Source organism: Bidens hawaiensis, unplaced genomic scaffold (assembly GCF_021521415.1).
Source record: "Bidens hawaiensis isolate Kalapana, Puna unplaced genomic scaffold, B.hawaiensis_p1.1 tig00017759_1, whole genome shotgun sequence".
Taxonomy (NCBI): domain Eukaryota; kingdom Viridiplantae; phylum Streptophyta; class Magnoliopsida; order Asterales; family Asteraceae; genus Bidens; species Bidens hawaiensis.
In genome coordinates this window covers 316,966-335,959 of record NW_027492678.1, presented here as the reverse complement: position 1 = coordinate 335,959, position 18,994 = coordinate 316,966, and the positions used below count along the sequence as shown (strand labels likewise).

The 18,994-nt window shown below is 34.3% G+C and overlaps 2 protein-coding genes and 2 pseudogenes across 3 annotated transcripts; 2 read left to right on the top strand and 2 right to left on the bottom strand.

Annotated features, from left to right (window-relative positions):
- Window positions 1–1,396, bottom strand: LOC143554541 (uncharacterized; annotated as a pseudogene).
- Window positions 1,397–3,011: 1,615 nt separating this feature from the next.
- LOC143554540 (DNA-directed RNA polymerase V subunit 7 pseudogene) lies at window positions 3,012–5,359 on the top strand (annotated as a pseudogene). Its single transcript, XR_013139038.1, has 2 exons — window positions 3,012–3,157; window positions 4,320–5,359. The product of XR_013139038.1 is annotated as a DNA-directed RNA polymerase V subunit 7 pseudogene (transcript).
- A 1,085-nt stretch (window positions 5,360–6,444) lies between these two features.
- On the top strand, window positions 6,445–10,235 carry LOC143554553 (3-dehydroquinate synthase, chloroplastic-like). The gene is made up of 8 exons (XM_077044279.1): window positions 6,445–6,922; window positions 7,455–7,605; window positions 8,444–8,611; window positions 8,707–8,933; window positions 9,037–9,160; window positions 9,239–9,301; window positions 9,694–9,837; window positions 9,925–10,235. The coding sequence occupies exons 1-8, from the start codon at window positions 6,603–6,605 to the stop codon at window positions 10,054–10,056; spliced, it is 1,329 nt and encodes a 442-aa protein (XP_076900394.1). The 5' UTR covers window positions 6,445–6,602; the 3' UTR covers window positions 10,057–10,235.
- A 5,446-nt stretch (window positions 10,236–15,681) lies between these two features.
- Window positions 15,682–18,219, bottom strand: LOC143554539 (auxin-responsive protein IAA7-like). Its single transcript, XM_077044268.1, has 5 exons — window positions 17,816–18,219; window positions 17,106–17,350; window positions 16,350–16,485; window positions 16,198–16,259; window positions 15,682–15,725 (listed from the first exon to the last, which is right to left on the bottom strand). The coding sequence occupies exons 1-5, from the start codon at window positions 18,031–18,033 to the stop codon at window positions 15,688–15,690; spliced, it is 699 nt and encodes a 232-aa protein (XP_076900383.1). The 5' UTR covers window positions 18,034–18,219; the 3' UTR covers window positions 15,682–15,687.
- Window positions 18,220–18,994: the final 775 nt, after the last annotated feature.

Below are 18,994 nucleotides of genomic sequence, written 5' to 3'. Positions count from 1 at the left end.
AGCATTTGAGCAAAAACAAATAAATAAATAAACATACAAAAAGAAATAAGAGTTACAAATTATATATGTGTACACATGAATGCATGATTCTACCCCAACGAGTTCCCGCCATTAAACACCGAGCATTGCCTACCCGGTCTGGAAACCGGCCCACCCGCTGTCGCGGAACACGCCGTCAGCCCCACCGCGGGTGGAACCATACAATTATAACTCAAACACAACGCCACCCCATCCGGCAACACCGTCTGCCCACTCTTTTCCACCGGAAACGACACCAAGTAATTATGCTATTGCTGCAAGTACAACGTTCTCATCACTCCAGCAAACACATTCCCAACGTAACTCTTCGGAACCTCACCAACAAATCGATTATTATTCAAATACAAAGTCTCCACGCCGGAAAGAAACTCAGGTACTTCACCGGATAGAAAATTATGACTGAGATCAATCGTTGATCCTGGACCGTACGATCCGTAACGGTAATCTAACCGTAACGGTGGGACCCTCCCGGGGAAATAGTTCCGTTGGAGGTACATTAATGAAAGACCGGGTCGGAATAATGAACCCGGTAAGGGCCCACTGAACTTATTCATACTTAAATCAAGGTACACTAAATATGGTGACGTCAGCCGCTTCACAATTGGGCCCCACAGACGGTTACTTTACAATGACAGGTAACGGAGCGTCTCCGGCGTGGTTCCAGGCAGCGCTCCCGATAACTTATTATTTTTTAAGTCCAAGTGGACGAGTTTACACTCGCCGGAGAATTCTGGTATTTTTCCGGCGAGGTTGTTGTGTGAGAGGATTAGTGTTTTTAGCTTCGGTAAGGCTGACGTCAGCGTCGGCGGGATGACTCCGACGAGGTTGTTGTGGCTGAGGTCTAACGTGTGGAGGTGTTTGAGGTCTGATAATGTTGTCGGAATGGTTCCGGTGAGGTGGTTGTTGGTGAGTGATATGACACGGCCGATTTGGGATGGGATGAATCCGGTGACGAGTCCAGGGTAGAGAACGAGCTGAGTTAACTCGGTGAGTTGGTAGAGACCGGTGGGGGAGATTGTGCCGGCGAGACCGAGTGAGTCGGAGAGGCCGTTGCCGAGGAAGAGAGAGGTGACTCGTAAGTGATGGTTTACGATGGAGCATGTGACGCCGGAGAAGGAGTGGCATGGGTTTGAAGTTGAAGTGAAGTTCCACGTGGAGAAGAATAATGTTCCTTTGGTGTTTATGTCGGTGAGGGTGTATTTGATTTGGTGAAGTGCGTTGAGATCATTGACGGAGAGTGGTTGTTGTGATGTTAGAGAGATGGAGAGTAGTGTTAGGAGTGTGAGTAGTTGTCGGAAAATGTTGCAGAACTTCATATTGGTTTTGTTGAAGATGTGTTTTTGGTTTGGTAAAATAAATTCAACGTCTCTATTTGAAAGCATTGATATGTATTGTTTCACAATGATTTAATGTACATGTCTGATCTCCGGTTTTTGAGGAATAGAGCCAGTGACACAAATTAATCGTTTAACGAAAAAATACATATACAACTGTAAATGAATAACCCAACAAAAATTTAAATATTTTTTTTGGTAAGTTTTTATTGAATGAGCGAACAATTCACGAACTGTTAACCGAACAAAATTTATTTATGTCTTCGTTCTTTAAGAAAATGAACTTGTTCGTGATCAATTCACAAACATAAATGATGTTTTATTTGATTTGGCTAATAAATAATGAACAGGGTCACCGGATCACCCCGACTACCGTATGTCTCTTTAAATTGATAGAAGTTACAATACATATGTCTAAGAAATAGATATTACATATACCTCTCTATTGTAACTTCAGTAATCTTGGTGATGACCTATGACATAATAGTTTAGTTTAGTGATATGATATTCACCCTTTAGAATGGAGATGGTGAGTTTATATCCTCACAAATATAAAGTTACAAGAATTTTAGGTGGAAATAAACTTCCTCTAAAAAAAATGTAATCTTGATGGTGAGGTCACCACATAGGAATACATTTGTTTTTTGTGAAAGACTTTACACTTTATAGCTCAAACACTCGTTAGCATTTTGACCATGATACATGTTTTTATCTTTGAATTTGATATAGCATATAAGTAGAAGAACACTTGAAATAACAGGATGTGTTGATTTAGATTCCACAAAAGGTTGGTTAAAAAGTTTAAATGAAAAATACTCAAGAAGAGAGAGCGATAAATAGGTCAATACACCATTGTTGATGACTGGTCATACTGTAGTTCTACATCAAATCTTCTAATTTTTGATCAATGACAAATTTGTTATGTTTAGTCGGAAACTGATTTTAAGCTTTTAATCATGCCTTAAACAATAGGAATGAAATTAATCTCGAAAAGAGTGAAGATGTAACAATGCTTCTCGTTCTAAACAACTTTTCGTACAATTATTATTTACTTCTAGTTTTTTACTTTGTCTTTAGAGCACGTGGTGTTGATCCCAACCCCACTATCCCGACCTCTCCCACCTTTGGTCCCGATAGAGGGGGATGGTGTCCCGCATCTTCATCACACATACAAGATTTTCTTCTTTCTTGCTTCTCAAAATCACGATAGAACCGTGTGACCTATTTTATTTGGAGTTAAGCTTTAAGCTAAAAATATTCGCTAACCACTTATTATAGTATTTGGACAAAGTTTTCAAACCAAAGTTATGAATTTGATTCTTAAACCTATTCATTTGAATAATAATTCATAGTTTTTCTAGAATGAATATACTACAATATGTAACATCGTAACATTTGAACCTCGATCTTTTAGTTGTAGGACACATCATTTAACCACCAGGATAAAGACTTTAGGCCTAAAGTTTTTGTTCCAAAATATTAAGTTTGGGCCGTAACACGTATTCAAACAATTTCAACGCGGTTCAGATTTGAAACGAGATATAACCAAAATCGAACCGTAAATTTGAGTTTTCAAGAAAAGAAATAAAATTAAACCGTATATCATTAGTTTGGACCGATTATATAAATTTTGACTTAATTCACTGCCGAGTAACCTAACCAAAACCCACTCGTACCCGTGACTAAGCAATAAACCCTCTAGTAGTAGCACACACCAGTGAAGGCGTGAACCCACAAGATCCACTCCGTGGAGCTTATTATCCTTAACCGGCGCTACAGCCTTCGTAAGTATCATTCTCTCATTACCATCGTTTCATTTCATATTTTTCCTCAAATCGTTACTTGTCATATTAGGGCAAACTTTAAATCTGATTTCTCTCAAATTTATTATTTAATTTTCCTGTTTTTATGTTATATGTACAAGATTTGCACAATTGCATGCGTCTAATATCATAATCCAAATGCAAATCTCTGTTGTTTTTGTACGGAAATCGAATACATTGGTGCTTGTTTTATATTGCTTCGATCGTAAGTGAAATTGTTAGGGCTTGAGTAGAAATTAGGGCTTATTGTTCTAATTCATTTTAGTTCTGTTGAATATCGAATAGAGCTTTAGTTATAATCTAGTGCTTTTGCTGATCAGATGATAATGCAGTTTGCACAATATACAGTAGGTCAGGAAGGGGTGAGCATTAACCGAACCGAAAACTGATATAACCAAAAATCAGCTATCGGTTTTTTGTACTCTCGGTTAACTGAACCGAACAATTCATATTTTCATATATTTTTAGCTTTTATGCCTCTATTTCATGTACTTATACCTCCATTTCATGTATAAGGTCTCTTCTAAAAGCTCGTGGCTCGCTCGAATAAAGCTAGCTAAAAAAACTTGATTTTAACCGACTTGAGCCGAGCTGACTCATTTTTGTACCTGAGCCGAGCTCAAGCCAAGTTCGGCTCGGTTCATTGGCAATCTATTAGGCTCATTTAACTTCTGGCTCAAGCTGAGCCGAGCTGCCTCCTTTAATTTCGAGCTTGGGTTCGAGCCCACAACGGCTCGGCTCGGCTCGACTCGTTTACATGAAGTGGACGTATACATACATGAAACGGAGATATAAATACATGTCCGTTTCATGTATTTATGCATCCATTTCAGGTATTTTTAAGTATAAATTTTAGCCCAAGTTTGATTTTGGATATTAACCGAGCCAAAAACCAACAAACTAACCTAATAAACCGAACCGATTAACCGAAAAGCGATTAGTTAATTCAGTTGAGGCTAAAAACCGAACCAAACCAAACCATGCACACTGAATTAGGGTTTATTGTCTCTTTCATTGTATCCTCTGTACGTTAACACCATCTAGATACAACTTCTGATGTCCTCTGCAGTTATGAACTATGATTTGAACTTCAATTTTAATATGAATTTGTTCTCTTTATTAGGTAAGATTGAAAGATGTTTCTCAAGGTTCAACTGAATTGGAATGTGGTAATACCAGCTGAGAATCTTGACATCAAAGGATTGATGCTACAGAAGGCGATTCTGGTTCGGTTATTGGATGACTTCTCGGCAAAGAGAGCAACAAAAGATCTGGGATATCTTCTAGCAGTGACCACTTTGGACAAAATCGGTGAGGGGAAAGTTAGGGAACACTCTGGTGATGTCTTGTTTCCGGTCAAGTTTACTTGTTTGAGCTTTAAGGTGTTTAGAGGTGAGGTCATTGAAGGAGTGGTTCACAAGATTCTAAAGCACGGGGTTTTCTTGAGGTGCGGACCGATTGAAAACCTTTATCTGTCTAACCTGAAAATGAGTGATTTTCAGTATCAGATTGCAGAAAACCCGTGCTTTTTGAATGTGAAAACCGGGTCGAGGATTGAGAAGGATGTTACTTTGAGGTGTGTTGTGATGGGGACTAAGTATATGGAGGCTCAGAAGGAGTTTCAGGCGGTTGTGGGCTTGGAGGGCAATTACCTGGGTCCGGTCTAAGGTGGTTTGGTTGTTTGGTGATTGGAAGGAAATGTGTTGTTTAGACTAATGGTTATGCATAGTTTGACCATGTTTAATGTTATGAACTTATGATATGTAAGAAGATGATCATCTTGATGTGCTAATTCTGAATTTCTGATAACATGGTCTCTTTCATTTCAAATTTTAGTGAATCATTGATATTCACCAGTCCAGTACACATTTAAAAGATGGGTATGAAAGAATTGTTATAACTTTGCTTAATAGATATTACCAATAAAGAAAACTGCAATAGTAGTCTAATAGTAAGGTCATATTGCAACTTTGATATTTTCTTTTCAGAAACTACATATATGGCTAACAGTGTTCATTACCGGTAACATATTCGGATAGTTGCTAGTTTCTTGGAAATCGGTTGGTAACCGGTTAGGATTTCAGGTATAAACCGGTTACCGGTTGGTAAACTGGTTCGGTTGTGCATCTCTATGTGGGGGTGTCAAAGCTTGTCACTTCATCTCTAAATTCATGTTATACCACTACATGATTTCAAGACGAGGGCAATTTCAAGATGAGGGCGTCTGATACGGATTCCCCATGATCCACCCAACTATCAGAAAAATGTTCTCCTCATGTTTAGCTGATCATTCCCACGTTTAGTTGCATTAGTAATTTTAGTTCATTATTTATGTTATTTTCTAATTCCTAGAAGTAGTATTGGGTAGTTACCACTAAACCTATCTTTCTTTTTTCTTGCATTATCAATAGTTACTTGTAAGCCTATAAAAAGACATGTTTGGTGTTTAAAGAAGGACATGCAAATTGATTAAAAAGTCTCTTTACAATTATTGTTCTTTTATTTTTTAAGGAGATTAGCCAATCTCGAACTTGGCTCTATCAGCATCAAAGGGTGATGAGACCCCTTTGGGGGCGCTATGCTAATACTGTCGCAAGGGAAAAAAAAGGTGGGGCCACTCACTTTCTAAAATTAGAATTCTACAACGTTAACAAGACCATTCGTCACAAGAAGATAAAAACATGGATGAAACCCTATGAACAAGAACGATTAGAACTACATTGTACTTGTATGGAGGCGGCAACACGCTTGAGCGATAGAGAAGACGACTATGTTGACGCAGATTTCCAAAAAAAAGTGTCGTACATTCCGGTGATTCCCAAACGGTCACAAGGAGAACACTCCTTACCAAAAAGAGACGGTGAAGTACGTCAGCAACACTATATGCCTAACAAATTAGGGCTGACAATTGGGTACCTGTTTAAGACACGATAAGACTTGCTAATAAAAAGAGTGCGGTATGTGATTTTTTTATTTTGTTAATTAATTGAAATTAGTAGGCTAGACTCTATCATTTTCCCTTATTGGTACACAAAACTTAAAACTGTCTTATAGTCATGACATATAAAGTAATCAAACGAATCGTATTCAAGTTTGATATTTAAATTATGCGCGTCGCTTCTATCCTGTTAAACCTGTTAAGACACGAATTACCAGCCCTATAACCATTGACGAAATATTTGTTAATTTATAAGTAATAACAATTAATTTAATTAATAAAATTGAAATACGCATGTGAATATGTGACTGAGAGCGAGGGTGACCCGCAGTGACTAGCCTAGCCTAGCCATCCTTCACCTACCACCCACCCTTCAAATACTTCCCAAATTGCCAGTCCACCAACGGCTCCACCAGATTTCCCACCTACCATCTCTTCATACGATCCACCAATTCCAATTCCAATTCCATGGCAGCAGCAGCCACCGCAGCTACCACAACGGCAGCCGCCACACTCTCTACCAAACACAACCTATCTCTAGCCACCAATCACCACATCAATAACAACACTCTACGTTTTCTACCCGACAACCCTATCCGGACCACCCGCCCACTTTCCGTTACCCGTTCTCGTCCGATCAAATTTATGGCTACCTCCGCCGCCGCTCCGGTGACGAAGACTAGCAAATCGAATTCCACTCCTACTATTGTTGATGTTGATTTAGGTGATCGGAGCTATCCGATTTACATCGGATCCGGACTTCTTAATCAACCGGATCTTCTACAGAGGTATTATAGTTATTAATGAATTATTTTATTTAAGTTAACAGTTAACTAAGTTTCTAGCTCAAAGAGTTATAGTTATTAATGTTTGATTGATTTACATTTTGTTATTTGTGTTTGCTTTTTTAATTAATTAAATCAATTAATAAGTTCGGCAGCTTATTCCGATTGTTTGAACTTTGAACACAATCAGTTATTGGAACGAACTGCTGTTATCGTGTTACTTAGTTATTTCGACGAATGAAATTGCTTTAGATACAAATAGAGGAATAGAGGTAATTACACTAAAGATTTCAGACTGATTATTTGTAGCAGTGTTAAGTCGATTAACAGTTAACTGTGCTTCTACCTCATAGTTGTCACTATTTGATTGGTTTACATATTGTTTTCTGTTTATAACATATGTCATTATTACACCAGTGATGATAAGGTACACTATTCAAGTTGTAAATGATGATTGGTTTACATTTTGTTTTCTGTTTTTGCTTACAAAAAATCTTGGAATGTATTAATGATATGTGTTTTTGTATATTGTTAGACATATTCATGGAAAGAGAGTTCTTGTGGTCACTAACACCACAGTGGCACCTCTGTACTTGGATAAAGTTGTAACTGCTTTGACAGTTGGGAACCCTAATGTGACGGTTGAAAGTGTGATTCTACCTGATGGAGAGAAGTACAAGGACATGGTAGGTATCTTGAAGCCTTTGTTTAAATCTTTCTATTCTGTTAAAGGTGGCATATATTGATGCATTTACTTCTGTACGGGTCAATTCGGTCACATTTTATATCAATCTGGTCAAAAATAGAAAAGGTTAGATTGAAAGAAAATGGGTCAAGTTTGCCAATTGAATTAGTATAACTTTTGGACACATTTTTATGGTAAAAGTTGAAAGATTTTGGTTAAAACGTGTATTTTGTTTAATCCAATCTGACCTGACTTGTTTTGACCGTGCAAAATTATCTCTTGACCCATAAGCTTGTAAACAAACCAAACTTTCATTAACTAGTTTGACTGGAAATTGTTTATATAGTAAACGAGAGAACTTGAACAAAACTTTTTGTTCATTTTGTTAAAAGAACGAATATGAACACTATTTCTTTCATTTATGTTCTTGTATTTAAATTAGTGTATGTCGTTCATTTACATTTGCTTATGTTCGTTAGATTACGTTTGTTTAAGTCCATTCGTTTATATATTCATATAAGTTTTTTAGGCCTATTAAAATGTAGTCTACTTTATAAAGTTAAAATATCACCTATTGGTGGTTTTTTCCACGTACTTTACTTGGTGTTTGCTCAATTATGCTTGTTTATATTCATTGGTCTATGTTCAGTTATGTTCGTTCTATTAAGCTCGATTATACTCTTAACAAACTAACATAATCAAACATGCACACATTCATTTTGTTAACGGAAATTCCCGTTCGTTTATTGTTCGTGTTCGATTGCTTGTTCGGTTAAATTTAAACAATCGTTTACAAGCCTAGACCTGTTAAATAACCTGCTCATATTGTTTCATGATAGGATACTCTGATGAAGGTATTTGACAAAGCCATAGAGTCTCGATTAGACAGACGGTGTACGTTCGTTGCCTTAGGTGGTGGTGTCATTGGTGACATGTGTGGATATGCAGCAGCTTCTTTCCTTCGTGGGGTCAATTTCATTCAGATTCCTACAACTGTAATGGCACAGGTATAATTAATCATCTTTTTGATCCTAACATTTGAGGGTTCTATTTGCTCTTAACTGTTAACACCTTACAAATGGACTTTTCTTTGTTCTTTAAGGTGGATTCTTCTGTTGGGGGCAAAACGGGAATAAATCACAGACTGGGGAAAAACTTGATTGGTGCATTCTACCAGCCACAATGTGTGCTCATAGACACCGACACGTTAAACACGTTACCTGATAGAGAATTGGCATCTGGACTTGCTGAGGTCATCAAGTATGGGCTTATTAGAGATGCCGAATTTTTCGAGTGGCAAGAAAAGAACATACATGCATTAATGGCTAGGTAAAAGGACTGTCGACAGTTGTAATCCTTTTAAAGGCACAATCTTGTATGAATAATGCATATTTTCTACTGTTAAGGGTTTTCAAATTATTATAATTTGTAGGGACCCTGATGCTTTTGCCTATGCTATTAAACGTTCGTGTGAAAACAAGGCGGAAGTTGTATCCCAAGATGAGAAAGAAAGTGGACTAAGGGCAACATTAAACCTCGGTCATACATTTGGGCATGTGAGTTTTTTGGTAAAAAAATATTCACACATACTTTTATTAGCGAATACCTTACATATTGTATTTATTGGTTTACAGGCAATAGAAACTAGCTACGGTTACGGACATTGGCTTCATGGAGAAGCAGTTGCAGCTGGCACGGTATGACATTTTTGTCTCTAGTTGAGGTGGCTAAATGGGCGGGCTGGTTGGGTTGAGTAAAAGGTCAAAACGGACTTGGGTTGAGTAACATGTCAAAACGGGTTTGGGTTGAGTAATGGGTCAAAACGGGTTTGGTTAAGTAACGGGTCAAAATGTGTTTGGGTTGAGTGATTGGGTCAAAACGAGTTTGGGTTAGTAACGTGTCAAAACGGGTTTGGGTTGAGTAACTGGTCAAAACAGGCTTGAATTGAAAAAAAAATATTTTTTTAGTATGGATCAAAAAAATAGTTGGCCAAAAGCACCTTCTAGTTCACTTTATAAGAATATTATGCATAAAAATATGATTACAAAATATAAATCATTAGACTAAAAGTTATACTTTGTGGTTTCAGGTAATGGCGGTTGACATGTCATACCGACTTGGTTGGATTGATAAATCTATTGTTGAGAGAGTTGACAATATCTTAAAACAAGCCAAACTGCCTACTAGTCCTCCCGAGATGATGACTGTAGACATGTTTAAATCTGTCATGGCGGTAAGTAAAATCAAAATGATTTAAAACTTACTATATCAAAAGCTTCTTGTTTTAATTGCTTTATTTATTAACTTTTTTTGGTGGCAGGTTGATAAAAAGGTGGCTGATGGGTTACTAAGACTCATCCTTCTAAAAGGTCCATTGGGAGGCTGTGTTTTCACTGGAGACTATGACAGAAATGCGCTTGATGAAACCCTAAAAGCATTTTGCAAATCTTGAGTGCAGGTATAGTTCTTGTTATTGCTCAATGTATAAGATTTGTATACATGCCATAATATGGTTTAATTTATGTATCATAAATGGCTTTTGGTGGTCATTTTTTTTGCCTGCAAATTTGAAATGCAGATCCTATTACGTTTAATGATAATAATAATAATAATATCGAAATGGTTGGAATAGAGACATTCGAATCTATAACCACCTGCCTTAAACCTAGAACCGGCTAATGAGCATAGGGTTGAGAGGTTTTGGTTTGGAGAAAACAATGAAAGGGTAAACAAGTTTCAAGTCGTTTATCTGAAATCACTTTTTTTACCTTAAAAATATATTCAAGTTTCAATATTTTTTCACTTTCTTGAAAATTTTAGTAATTAATTAAGCCAAGTGAAATAAAAAAAAGTTTATAACACTTGTTTACTATTTACTATATAGTGAGTTTTTCTTACACTCGAAAAGAATAATCACTGAAGTTCCATGAGTGTTTCATTTTGGTCACTTAATTATAATCATTTAGGAAGTATTTCACATGCATTTAGATGGTATTCGAACTTGAATGGTTTTTAAGTTTGAAAGAAGTTTGAGTGATTTTATTAGAACGGTCAAAAACATGAAATTTTGGTTCTGTGTGGACGACTGGACGGGTGGTGTAGAGGGTTGAGTCAGTTAACATGCTGGGTCTTTATTTACGGTTGGTTAGCATTTGGCATAAGTTAAACCTTGAGATCTGATGAACTTGTAAATTCCCATGTTTGATTAAAAGAATGCAAGACACCATCTAATTTCATAACCGGACCACAAAAATTGATCGAGAATCATAACTAGCCATTGATTTTTTAAAGGGTTTAGTTTATTTATTTGGTTATATGAATCCTAAAAAAACTATTAGTACTTGTTTATTAGTGTGTTTCAATTTGAACGATTCTGATTGTGGCGAGTAAATGCAAATCATCCCGCCCGAAATAATCTCTGCTATTCGTTATGGCGTCTGGAAGGCTAGAAATGTGTGTTATTGTATGAATCCATGATCAAGTATGATCAACTGTAACGCATCCTTGAGGACCATGATCGAGTATTATCAAGTCAACTGTAACGCATATTTGCTTTATTTTTAGCCTGATTGGCTTATGAGTTAAAAGTTACCAAGAGAATATGATTTTTTTTCCTTCGCTGTGTAGAGGAATTATAAAAAAGGGAAGAAAAGACATTATGTCAAAACATATAAAGTTTACATCTTTGACTGCATATATATAAAATCAGCTTCTAAAACTCGGGAAGAAAAGACATTATATCAAACATATAAAGTTTACATCTTCGACTGCATATGTATAGAATCAGCTTTTAAAACTTGTAAAATGCTCAAATACTGTAGAGTTCAAAATCCGCACTAGATGGTGGAATTCGGGTTTGAAAATTGCGACAAACCGTTTATGGCTGCTTGTAATGATCCTATTTGTTAAGAAGTTTCTTCCATAAGCTGCAACTTCAAACGTAACCCAAGTTATTATTATTATTTTTTTGAGTTGGATTTTATTCCAGCTCATTTGCCTTTTTCTAACTGGGCTAGGTATGGGCTGCTACCTCATGGTTCATCTCCCTGTTACTCATACAAATTCTTAATTCCAGTTCATTTGCCTTTTTCTTGTCTTGCAGATTTTAATTGGTAAAATTTTCAGTATATTTAAATTAGTTTGTAACATTATTAATTGTAAATGGAATATATGTTGGAAACTATTTATTTTTCATTAATACAACAATATAGCTAACCACTATGCATACCTGATTGTCACTAGCCCAAACCCAAATGTCGTCCACAGGTTTTTGCAGTTTTCTAGTATATTATGATATTTGTAACTTATTCAAAACTTCCTGTTGTCTGTCCAACGATTAAGTAAGTTTTTCCTCTAGCCCAAATTAAATTGGATCAATGACCCACTTCCAACTTGAAGTCCGTTAATAATATGTTACGTATCAAAACGGGTAAACGAGCTAAAGACGGAGAAGAAGAAGACTCACAAAAGAAAAGGAGATAAAACTCTCAAATCATTAGCTACTGTTCTCATTCACGACTCGTGCTTATGTATATGAACATATTACAACTATAACCCTGAACTATCTAACATTTACAGTTTAGTCCCTCTATTATTTACTACCTAACATAATAATAGACGATTCTTTGCATTTGCAGCCCTCTATCCTTTCATTGGATTTTGATTAGGAATCAAAAGGCTAGTTTTTAGTTTATTTGATTAGCTTCGTATCCTTTTCCTAGTAAATATAAATATATTAATTCGTTAGGTTTAGGTTTATGGTATTCACTAGGCATGTGATTTTTAGACACGATACACACACATAACATGAACTTTACACGAAATTTGCGCGTTTGGGTTTGGTATAAATGGGCTTAGGTTGAATTCACGGACCCGTTTAACTAAACATGTAGCGCACTAGTTTGCAGGTTGACCTGCTTAACCTATTTATTTTTTATTTTATTTCATTTTTTAAAATGTGCTCTATGCAATAAATTAAATTTGTTAGGTTTGTTATGCTAAAGTTAATAGCAAAAAAGATTTTAACATAAATTTTATAACTAAAATGTAATTGTTATTTTTATATATAAATTTGTATTTTTTTTGTTGTCAAAATGTAAATTCAAAGTGTTAACATGAAAAACAATATAAAATAAAAAAAAACTTTTTGGTCAAACAGGTCGGGTTCGTATAGGGTTGTCAAAACATGTATTATCGTGTTAAACATATTAGAGACAGCACACTTAATACAAATATCAAACATGAATACGACTCATTTAACTACTTTATATCTCATGTATATAATACAGTTAAGTTTTATGTACCAATAAGGAGAAATGATGAAGCCTACTAACCCAGCCTACTAATTTCAATTATTTAAAAATACAAAAATCACATAGTATACTTTTTCTATTAACAGGTTTTGGTTCGTGTCAAGCTAGAGCTGTCGCCAACTCATGAGCATGACCTGTTTAGCACCCTAGTATTCACAATTACCGCAATTAGAAGAAATAGTTTTATTCGATTTATTTGTGATTATCATACTGTATATCCGTATATTATTGATTAATAGCATGAACATAGTTTTCACGATTCTATATGGTTAGAGAGTTATAGCGTTTTTGTTTTCTTTTCTCCCCAACCTGTCCCTCTACATCGCTAACACCATTGTATCTTGGTTGGTTTTCGGCCTTCTTCCTTATCACCTCAATTGTGTTACGACTTTCTTTGTCTTATTTTCCTCTCGTCCTACCCCGAGGGTTATATACATACAAATTAATTAGGTTTTTAGTTATATTTCCCTTGTCTCCTCAGTATCTCCTCCAGTCACAGTTGTATAACTTCTATCACAATAGTCTTGTTGTCGTGCACCCTAGTGTCATGCCTCTTGTCACCGCTTCTATCACCTTGGATTCAATCCATCGACGTCATTTGTTGCCACATAGTTCCCTTATTATTTACTTTTTATAAGTTTTTTTCCGAGTGTGTGTTATTCTCAAATCAACATATTGCTTGTTTTTCCATCCGGTCGAATTGTTTGACTTTATCATGCTCTCACTATTTGGGAGTATTAAATAAAATATATAAGTTAGTAAGGGTTTATTGTACTTATACAATTATACTTACCATAATCCGAAGTACTTGGACACCAACCACGCGATATTTGAACAACGTTATAAAGAACGAAAACCACGCGCAATACAATGATCATGCACCTCTATTTATAACAACCTTAACTTGTTTCCTACTCCAACTGCTAATACTCAAAAACTTCTCGATTGTTCATATTAACCTTCGGTCATATGTCAAATTAAGATTATATCCATCATCTTTGTTGTACTTTTTAATGTATCTGATTACTAAAACATAATAAATAAGAATTTTGTTATTCTTTATTGAGGGTTTTTCTCTTTCTTTTTATTTTTTCCATCTCTAGTTTATCTTGCTGAATTTCCCCCCTTTTTGAACGGCGATTGAAATCAATTTTATATGATGAAAGAATCAATATAATTTCGAGTGTGTGATTGGAGGAAAAGATGACCACGAACGTTCTTTTATATATTTGGGTTAGGCATGTGAATCTTTTTAAATAAAAGTGATTAGTTGTTAGTGATCCCATAAATTAATTAGTTTATTAAAGAAATCCCAAGCCAACACATATTGGGATATGCATGTGCTTCTAACTACCATCACATACTAATCAATTTCCCTCCCTCCAACAAAGTCAAAACTTACGATTTCCAATCTCAAAATATATTATTTCCCAAACTTTTTTTACGGTGTTAAAAGAAGTATCTTCAATCTTTTCTAAATTAGGTTTCAAACCAGAAACCAACATGCAAAATATAAATTTACAATACCTTTTGTTTTACAATGTTTTCTAGTGATGTTGACAATAAAGTTCACCCTTGACTTATGACAACATAAATTACAAATGTTATTTTAGATGAAAGTATTTATATATGTTAAGCATACTATTTATGTTAAATTAAACACGATAATTAGTCTTATAAAGGATTTAATCAATCATTAAATTAATCAAACACTTATGCCACAAGGGTAACACAGGCTGAGGTAGAAGCTAGGCGAGACCGATCGTGGTACGAGGTTGCTATCGAGATTTTTATCGTGTGAAGTAGTGCTTGTATAATCTTATATGCAACCACTTTGCAAACAACATATAATGTATTAATGTATTAGATTTTTTTATTTTTACGTAAAAGATTTAATCTATTTAAATGGATTTGCTTATACACCAACATATTTTTGAAGTATGAAACTATGAATATATATACATCAAATTGTGAGATAAAATGTCAGTGACATGTTCTCTAAAAAAACAAATTCCCTTAAATTCTATTCTAAACACATACTTTAGATTGAAAATAAAATACTTATATAGAGAAGCCAAACCGTGTTACTATTTCCATAATTATTGTACATATTTTTTTTAATGAAAAACAGAAAAACAAAAAGTAATTGGTCATGAATGAGTTGCCCCATAAACATGCACATGCCATTGTTCCCACCCTACCACTTGGGGGATGGCTACTTATAATTACTAAGCCATGCCTCATTAATAAATACAATTAATTAAATATTAATTTTATTCAATTACATTTTTACTGAATAAATTAATATATACATAAATGAAATTAGATCTACCAATATTAAAGAGAAATGCAACGTGCTAGAATGAGGTTAATATGTAAAATGAACTACAATTTATGACAACATGAACAATTATTTAAGAAAACATAGAACACAATTTATGACAACATGAACAACAATTTATGAAAACATGAACACAATTTAAACACTCCAGATATGTTTTGTGAGGCAACCCAGTACGATATTCATTGTTTTTGTCAATTACAAATGTCCCAAATCACCTTTTCACAAATTCTATATACTATAAAACTTGAGTAGTTTTTTTTTTACTTAAAATAAACAAAAAACAAAAACAAATCCAAACACATTCAAACATTAACAGCTTGATCATCCATCCATGTTTTTGATATACTGAAGTTGCCATGAACATGATTTAACATTAGGGTTTTCTTTCGATCAAAACATATAATTTACCATGAACATGAACATGAGTTTAGCATCTGTTCTTGCATTTCTCCATCGCTCTCGGTGCTGTAATTAATTTACCAAGAGTACGGTTTACATCAGTTAATATTTAGTATCTTTCCTAGATCAGGGTTTACATCGAACGATGTAAACTGGCTAATCTTAACTTTACAAAAAGATAAGTTGAAGTTTATGATGTCTATATAAGGCTCACTGATTTTTAAGGTTTTATCTTTGTTTAATTTCATGTTTTGACAAGTAAAGCAATAAATCAATATACTTGGAATAGTTTTCTTTTCACTAAAACTAATTCCAACTCTAACGTCTATACAATAAATGTATGCTATCATATTATTCTCACGTGTTAAAGCTAATGTAACACAATATTTTTATTATTACAGTTGTGTTATGTAAATGCCTCAATTTTAAAATCCGCTTTACACCCAACCAAAGTTTAGTCGATCCAGGGTATGGACATAAAAAGGGGTCATTAGTTATATGACTAATAGATAGAAATGATTTTGTAGGAGTTGCTTACCGAGTCCAATTGCATCTGAACCCTTCATGATTCGAAGTCGCTTGCAAGAATCAACAAACATTCTGGACAAAACACAAGTCGAGATTGATGAGATCGAATCAAGATGTTTTGTTGATTGGATTTCTAAATTTCCATTAGGATTAAGGACTTACTGCCATGGGACATCCCCGACAAGCATCCAGTCACCATCTTTATCTTCATAGCTTGGAACATACTCAGAACTGTTCAAAAGATCCATCAGTTTGCTCTCATTCATGAAATCTATCATCCCTTGAGATCCATAATCTCCTGCAAGGTTAATAACAAAATTTTTTTAGAAACATAACATGATATAGTATTAGATACAATTTGTTAGTTATTATTAGATACAATATTGTTTATGTTGTGATTTGTTTCTTGGATATATAACATGAATTATAGTTATCTTTGTTATAATTAGGAGTTATCATTAGATAATGTTTTTCTTTATAGTTACTCTCGTTTTACTTTTGTAAATATATAGTTTATTAATAATATGTAATATATGTTTTACGACTTTTTTTTATAGAAAATTTAAGAATTAAAGAGTAAAAATATAATTAACTATTTCTTATAATATGTAATATATGTTTTATGACCTTTTATAGAATATTGTAAGAATTAAAGAGTAAAAATATAGGAACCTAAATTAGTACCATGATGTGCCCTTCAAAAGATAATGATAATAATAATAAACAAAGCTTAGTACTATGATGACATTTAATGGTTGTTGTATATTAACAACCTAAGTAAAGTTGTGGAATATGTAATGATAATTATATTATTTTGTATTTAACAAAATTTGTCTTTCTTTAGTACTAATGTTTTCAATTATTTGATCATAAAAGTTAAATTATTAAGTAATAATGAATAAACTAATTAAAACTTACCCATGGTGAAAGAACTAAACATCTTGGCCAAAGCATCCGACAGTTGTTGATAACTCTCATACAATTTGAGGTCCACCTTGCGAAGATAGGGTGCTCCATCCATGGAAACCTTCACAAAAGCCGCTGCGCTGCCGCTACCACCTGGCGTTGTCACCACCTTCTCAGTTACTTCCTCAGTGTTGCTCTTCTGAGCCATCACGTTCTTGCGGTAGTTTCGCACTGGTGGCCATCCTACCACCTGTGCCCTATTATTAATCCAGAAAATCAAAAGGAAAATTAATAAGCTAATTATTTAGAGTTCATAGTAATCATTTTATCATACATGTTAAAAGAAAATTCACGCTCATTTGATCTCAACCGGTTTGCATAGTTGCTCACTCACTTACATGTACGTATATTTATAACTTTTAAAGATCAGGAAATGTTTGCGCTTATCTCATTTTTCCCAGACCTTTTGGCTCACTTTTTTAAAACTTTGTTATGAGTGAGACATTACTGGGTACGTTTGTTTATGTATGCATCCAGTAATTCAATTTAGAAAATTAACAACCTATATATATTCTTTCAAAAATATAACATAAGGGTTTTCACCAAATGGTTGTATAAACATATGTAAATATGGATGTTTGTATCCATATACACATATTATTATTGGTTGGAAATTTTCTTAGGAAAATATATATATTCCACTTTTCTAGTAGCTTGCTTACTTGGCTGGTGGTTTGATCAAATCTTTGTTGTTCTTAGCTGATGTTTGCAACTTCTTATCCTTGAGATCAGTTGAAGAGGATGACTGGTCATTTGTTTGAAGATTGAGCATTAGATCAACAGTCTCCGAGTACCCGCGCTTCCCGTTGACCTTTAAAGTATCCGCCTCACCGCCGCCAGGCAAGCCAAGGCATAACTCAGTTTCCTTGAGATGCATCATGCTTTTCTTTCCAAATTTCACTGCTTCTTGATTCTACTTTCAGTTCTTAGTTTCTGCTGAGAGAGAAAGAGAGAGAGAGAGAGAGATGCAATTAGAAAGAGAAGTGGAAAGAGGTTCATGTGCATATATAACAAAGGGCTGCATCTTTTGCATTGTGAACTGACGGATCATATGCAAACACGTGGTGGTATTTGTTGTGTAAATCTTCTAGGATCAAGGTCTTATTTTTATAATAAATATAATAATACAAGTGTCACAAAATAATAATAATGACTTAAGTACCATTTTCCATCTTCTAAAAGCAATGTTTAATTAGGTCTCATTATTTCACATACAAATGATTGAAGTTTAACTACAATAACTAAATATTTTAAAATATTGAAAGCTGTGTACTGTGTGCAGTGATAATAAATAACAAAATTACGTTTTGACCCATTAGCCTTTTTCACGGTGGACATGATCCGTAGATCTTTCATGACAATAAATCATGACACGTGTAGAATGTCTTAAAAGAATTGAAATATATTTGGGAAAGTTTTAAAATCAAAGAATATATACATTGCATTTCCATGGCTATAGTTTATTTTCGCTTTATAAAATATCTGCATGCATCGAAAGAATCTTGAAATGTAGCCTTGTTCGAAAATAGAAAACTATTGTTGAAAAGTTTGAAGTTGAGACATAAACTAGATGTAAAGACAACGTGACGTGTTCCAACATGAACTTGAAACTTAAGTGCATATATAGATACATTTACCTATATATCTTACTAGTTTCAAGGCTCGTGTCATATACGATATAATTCAAATTATAAAATTACAATTAAAATAAAAAATTACACAATATATATGAAAAAATGTATTACAACTATGCCTGTATACATACTATGTACACATAAATTGATTTTATATATATAGCACAAAATGATTTTTTTAAAAGAACTTAATAAAAAAAATGCACG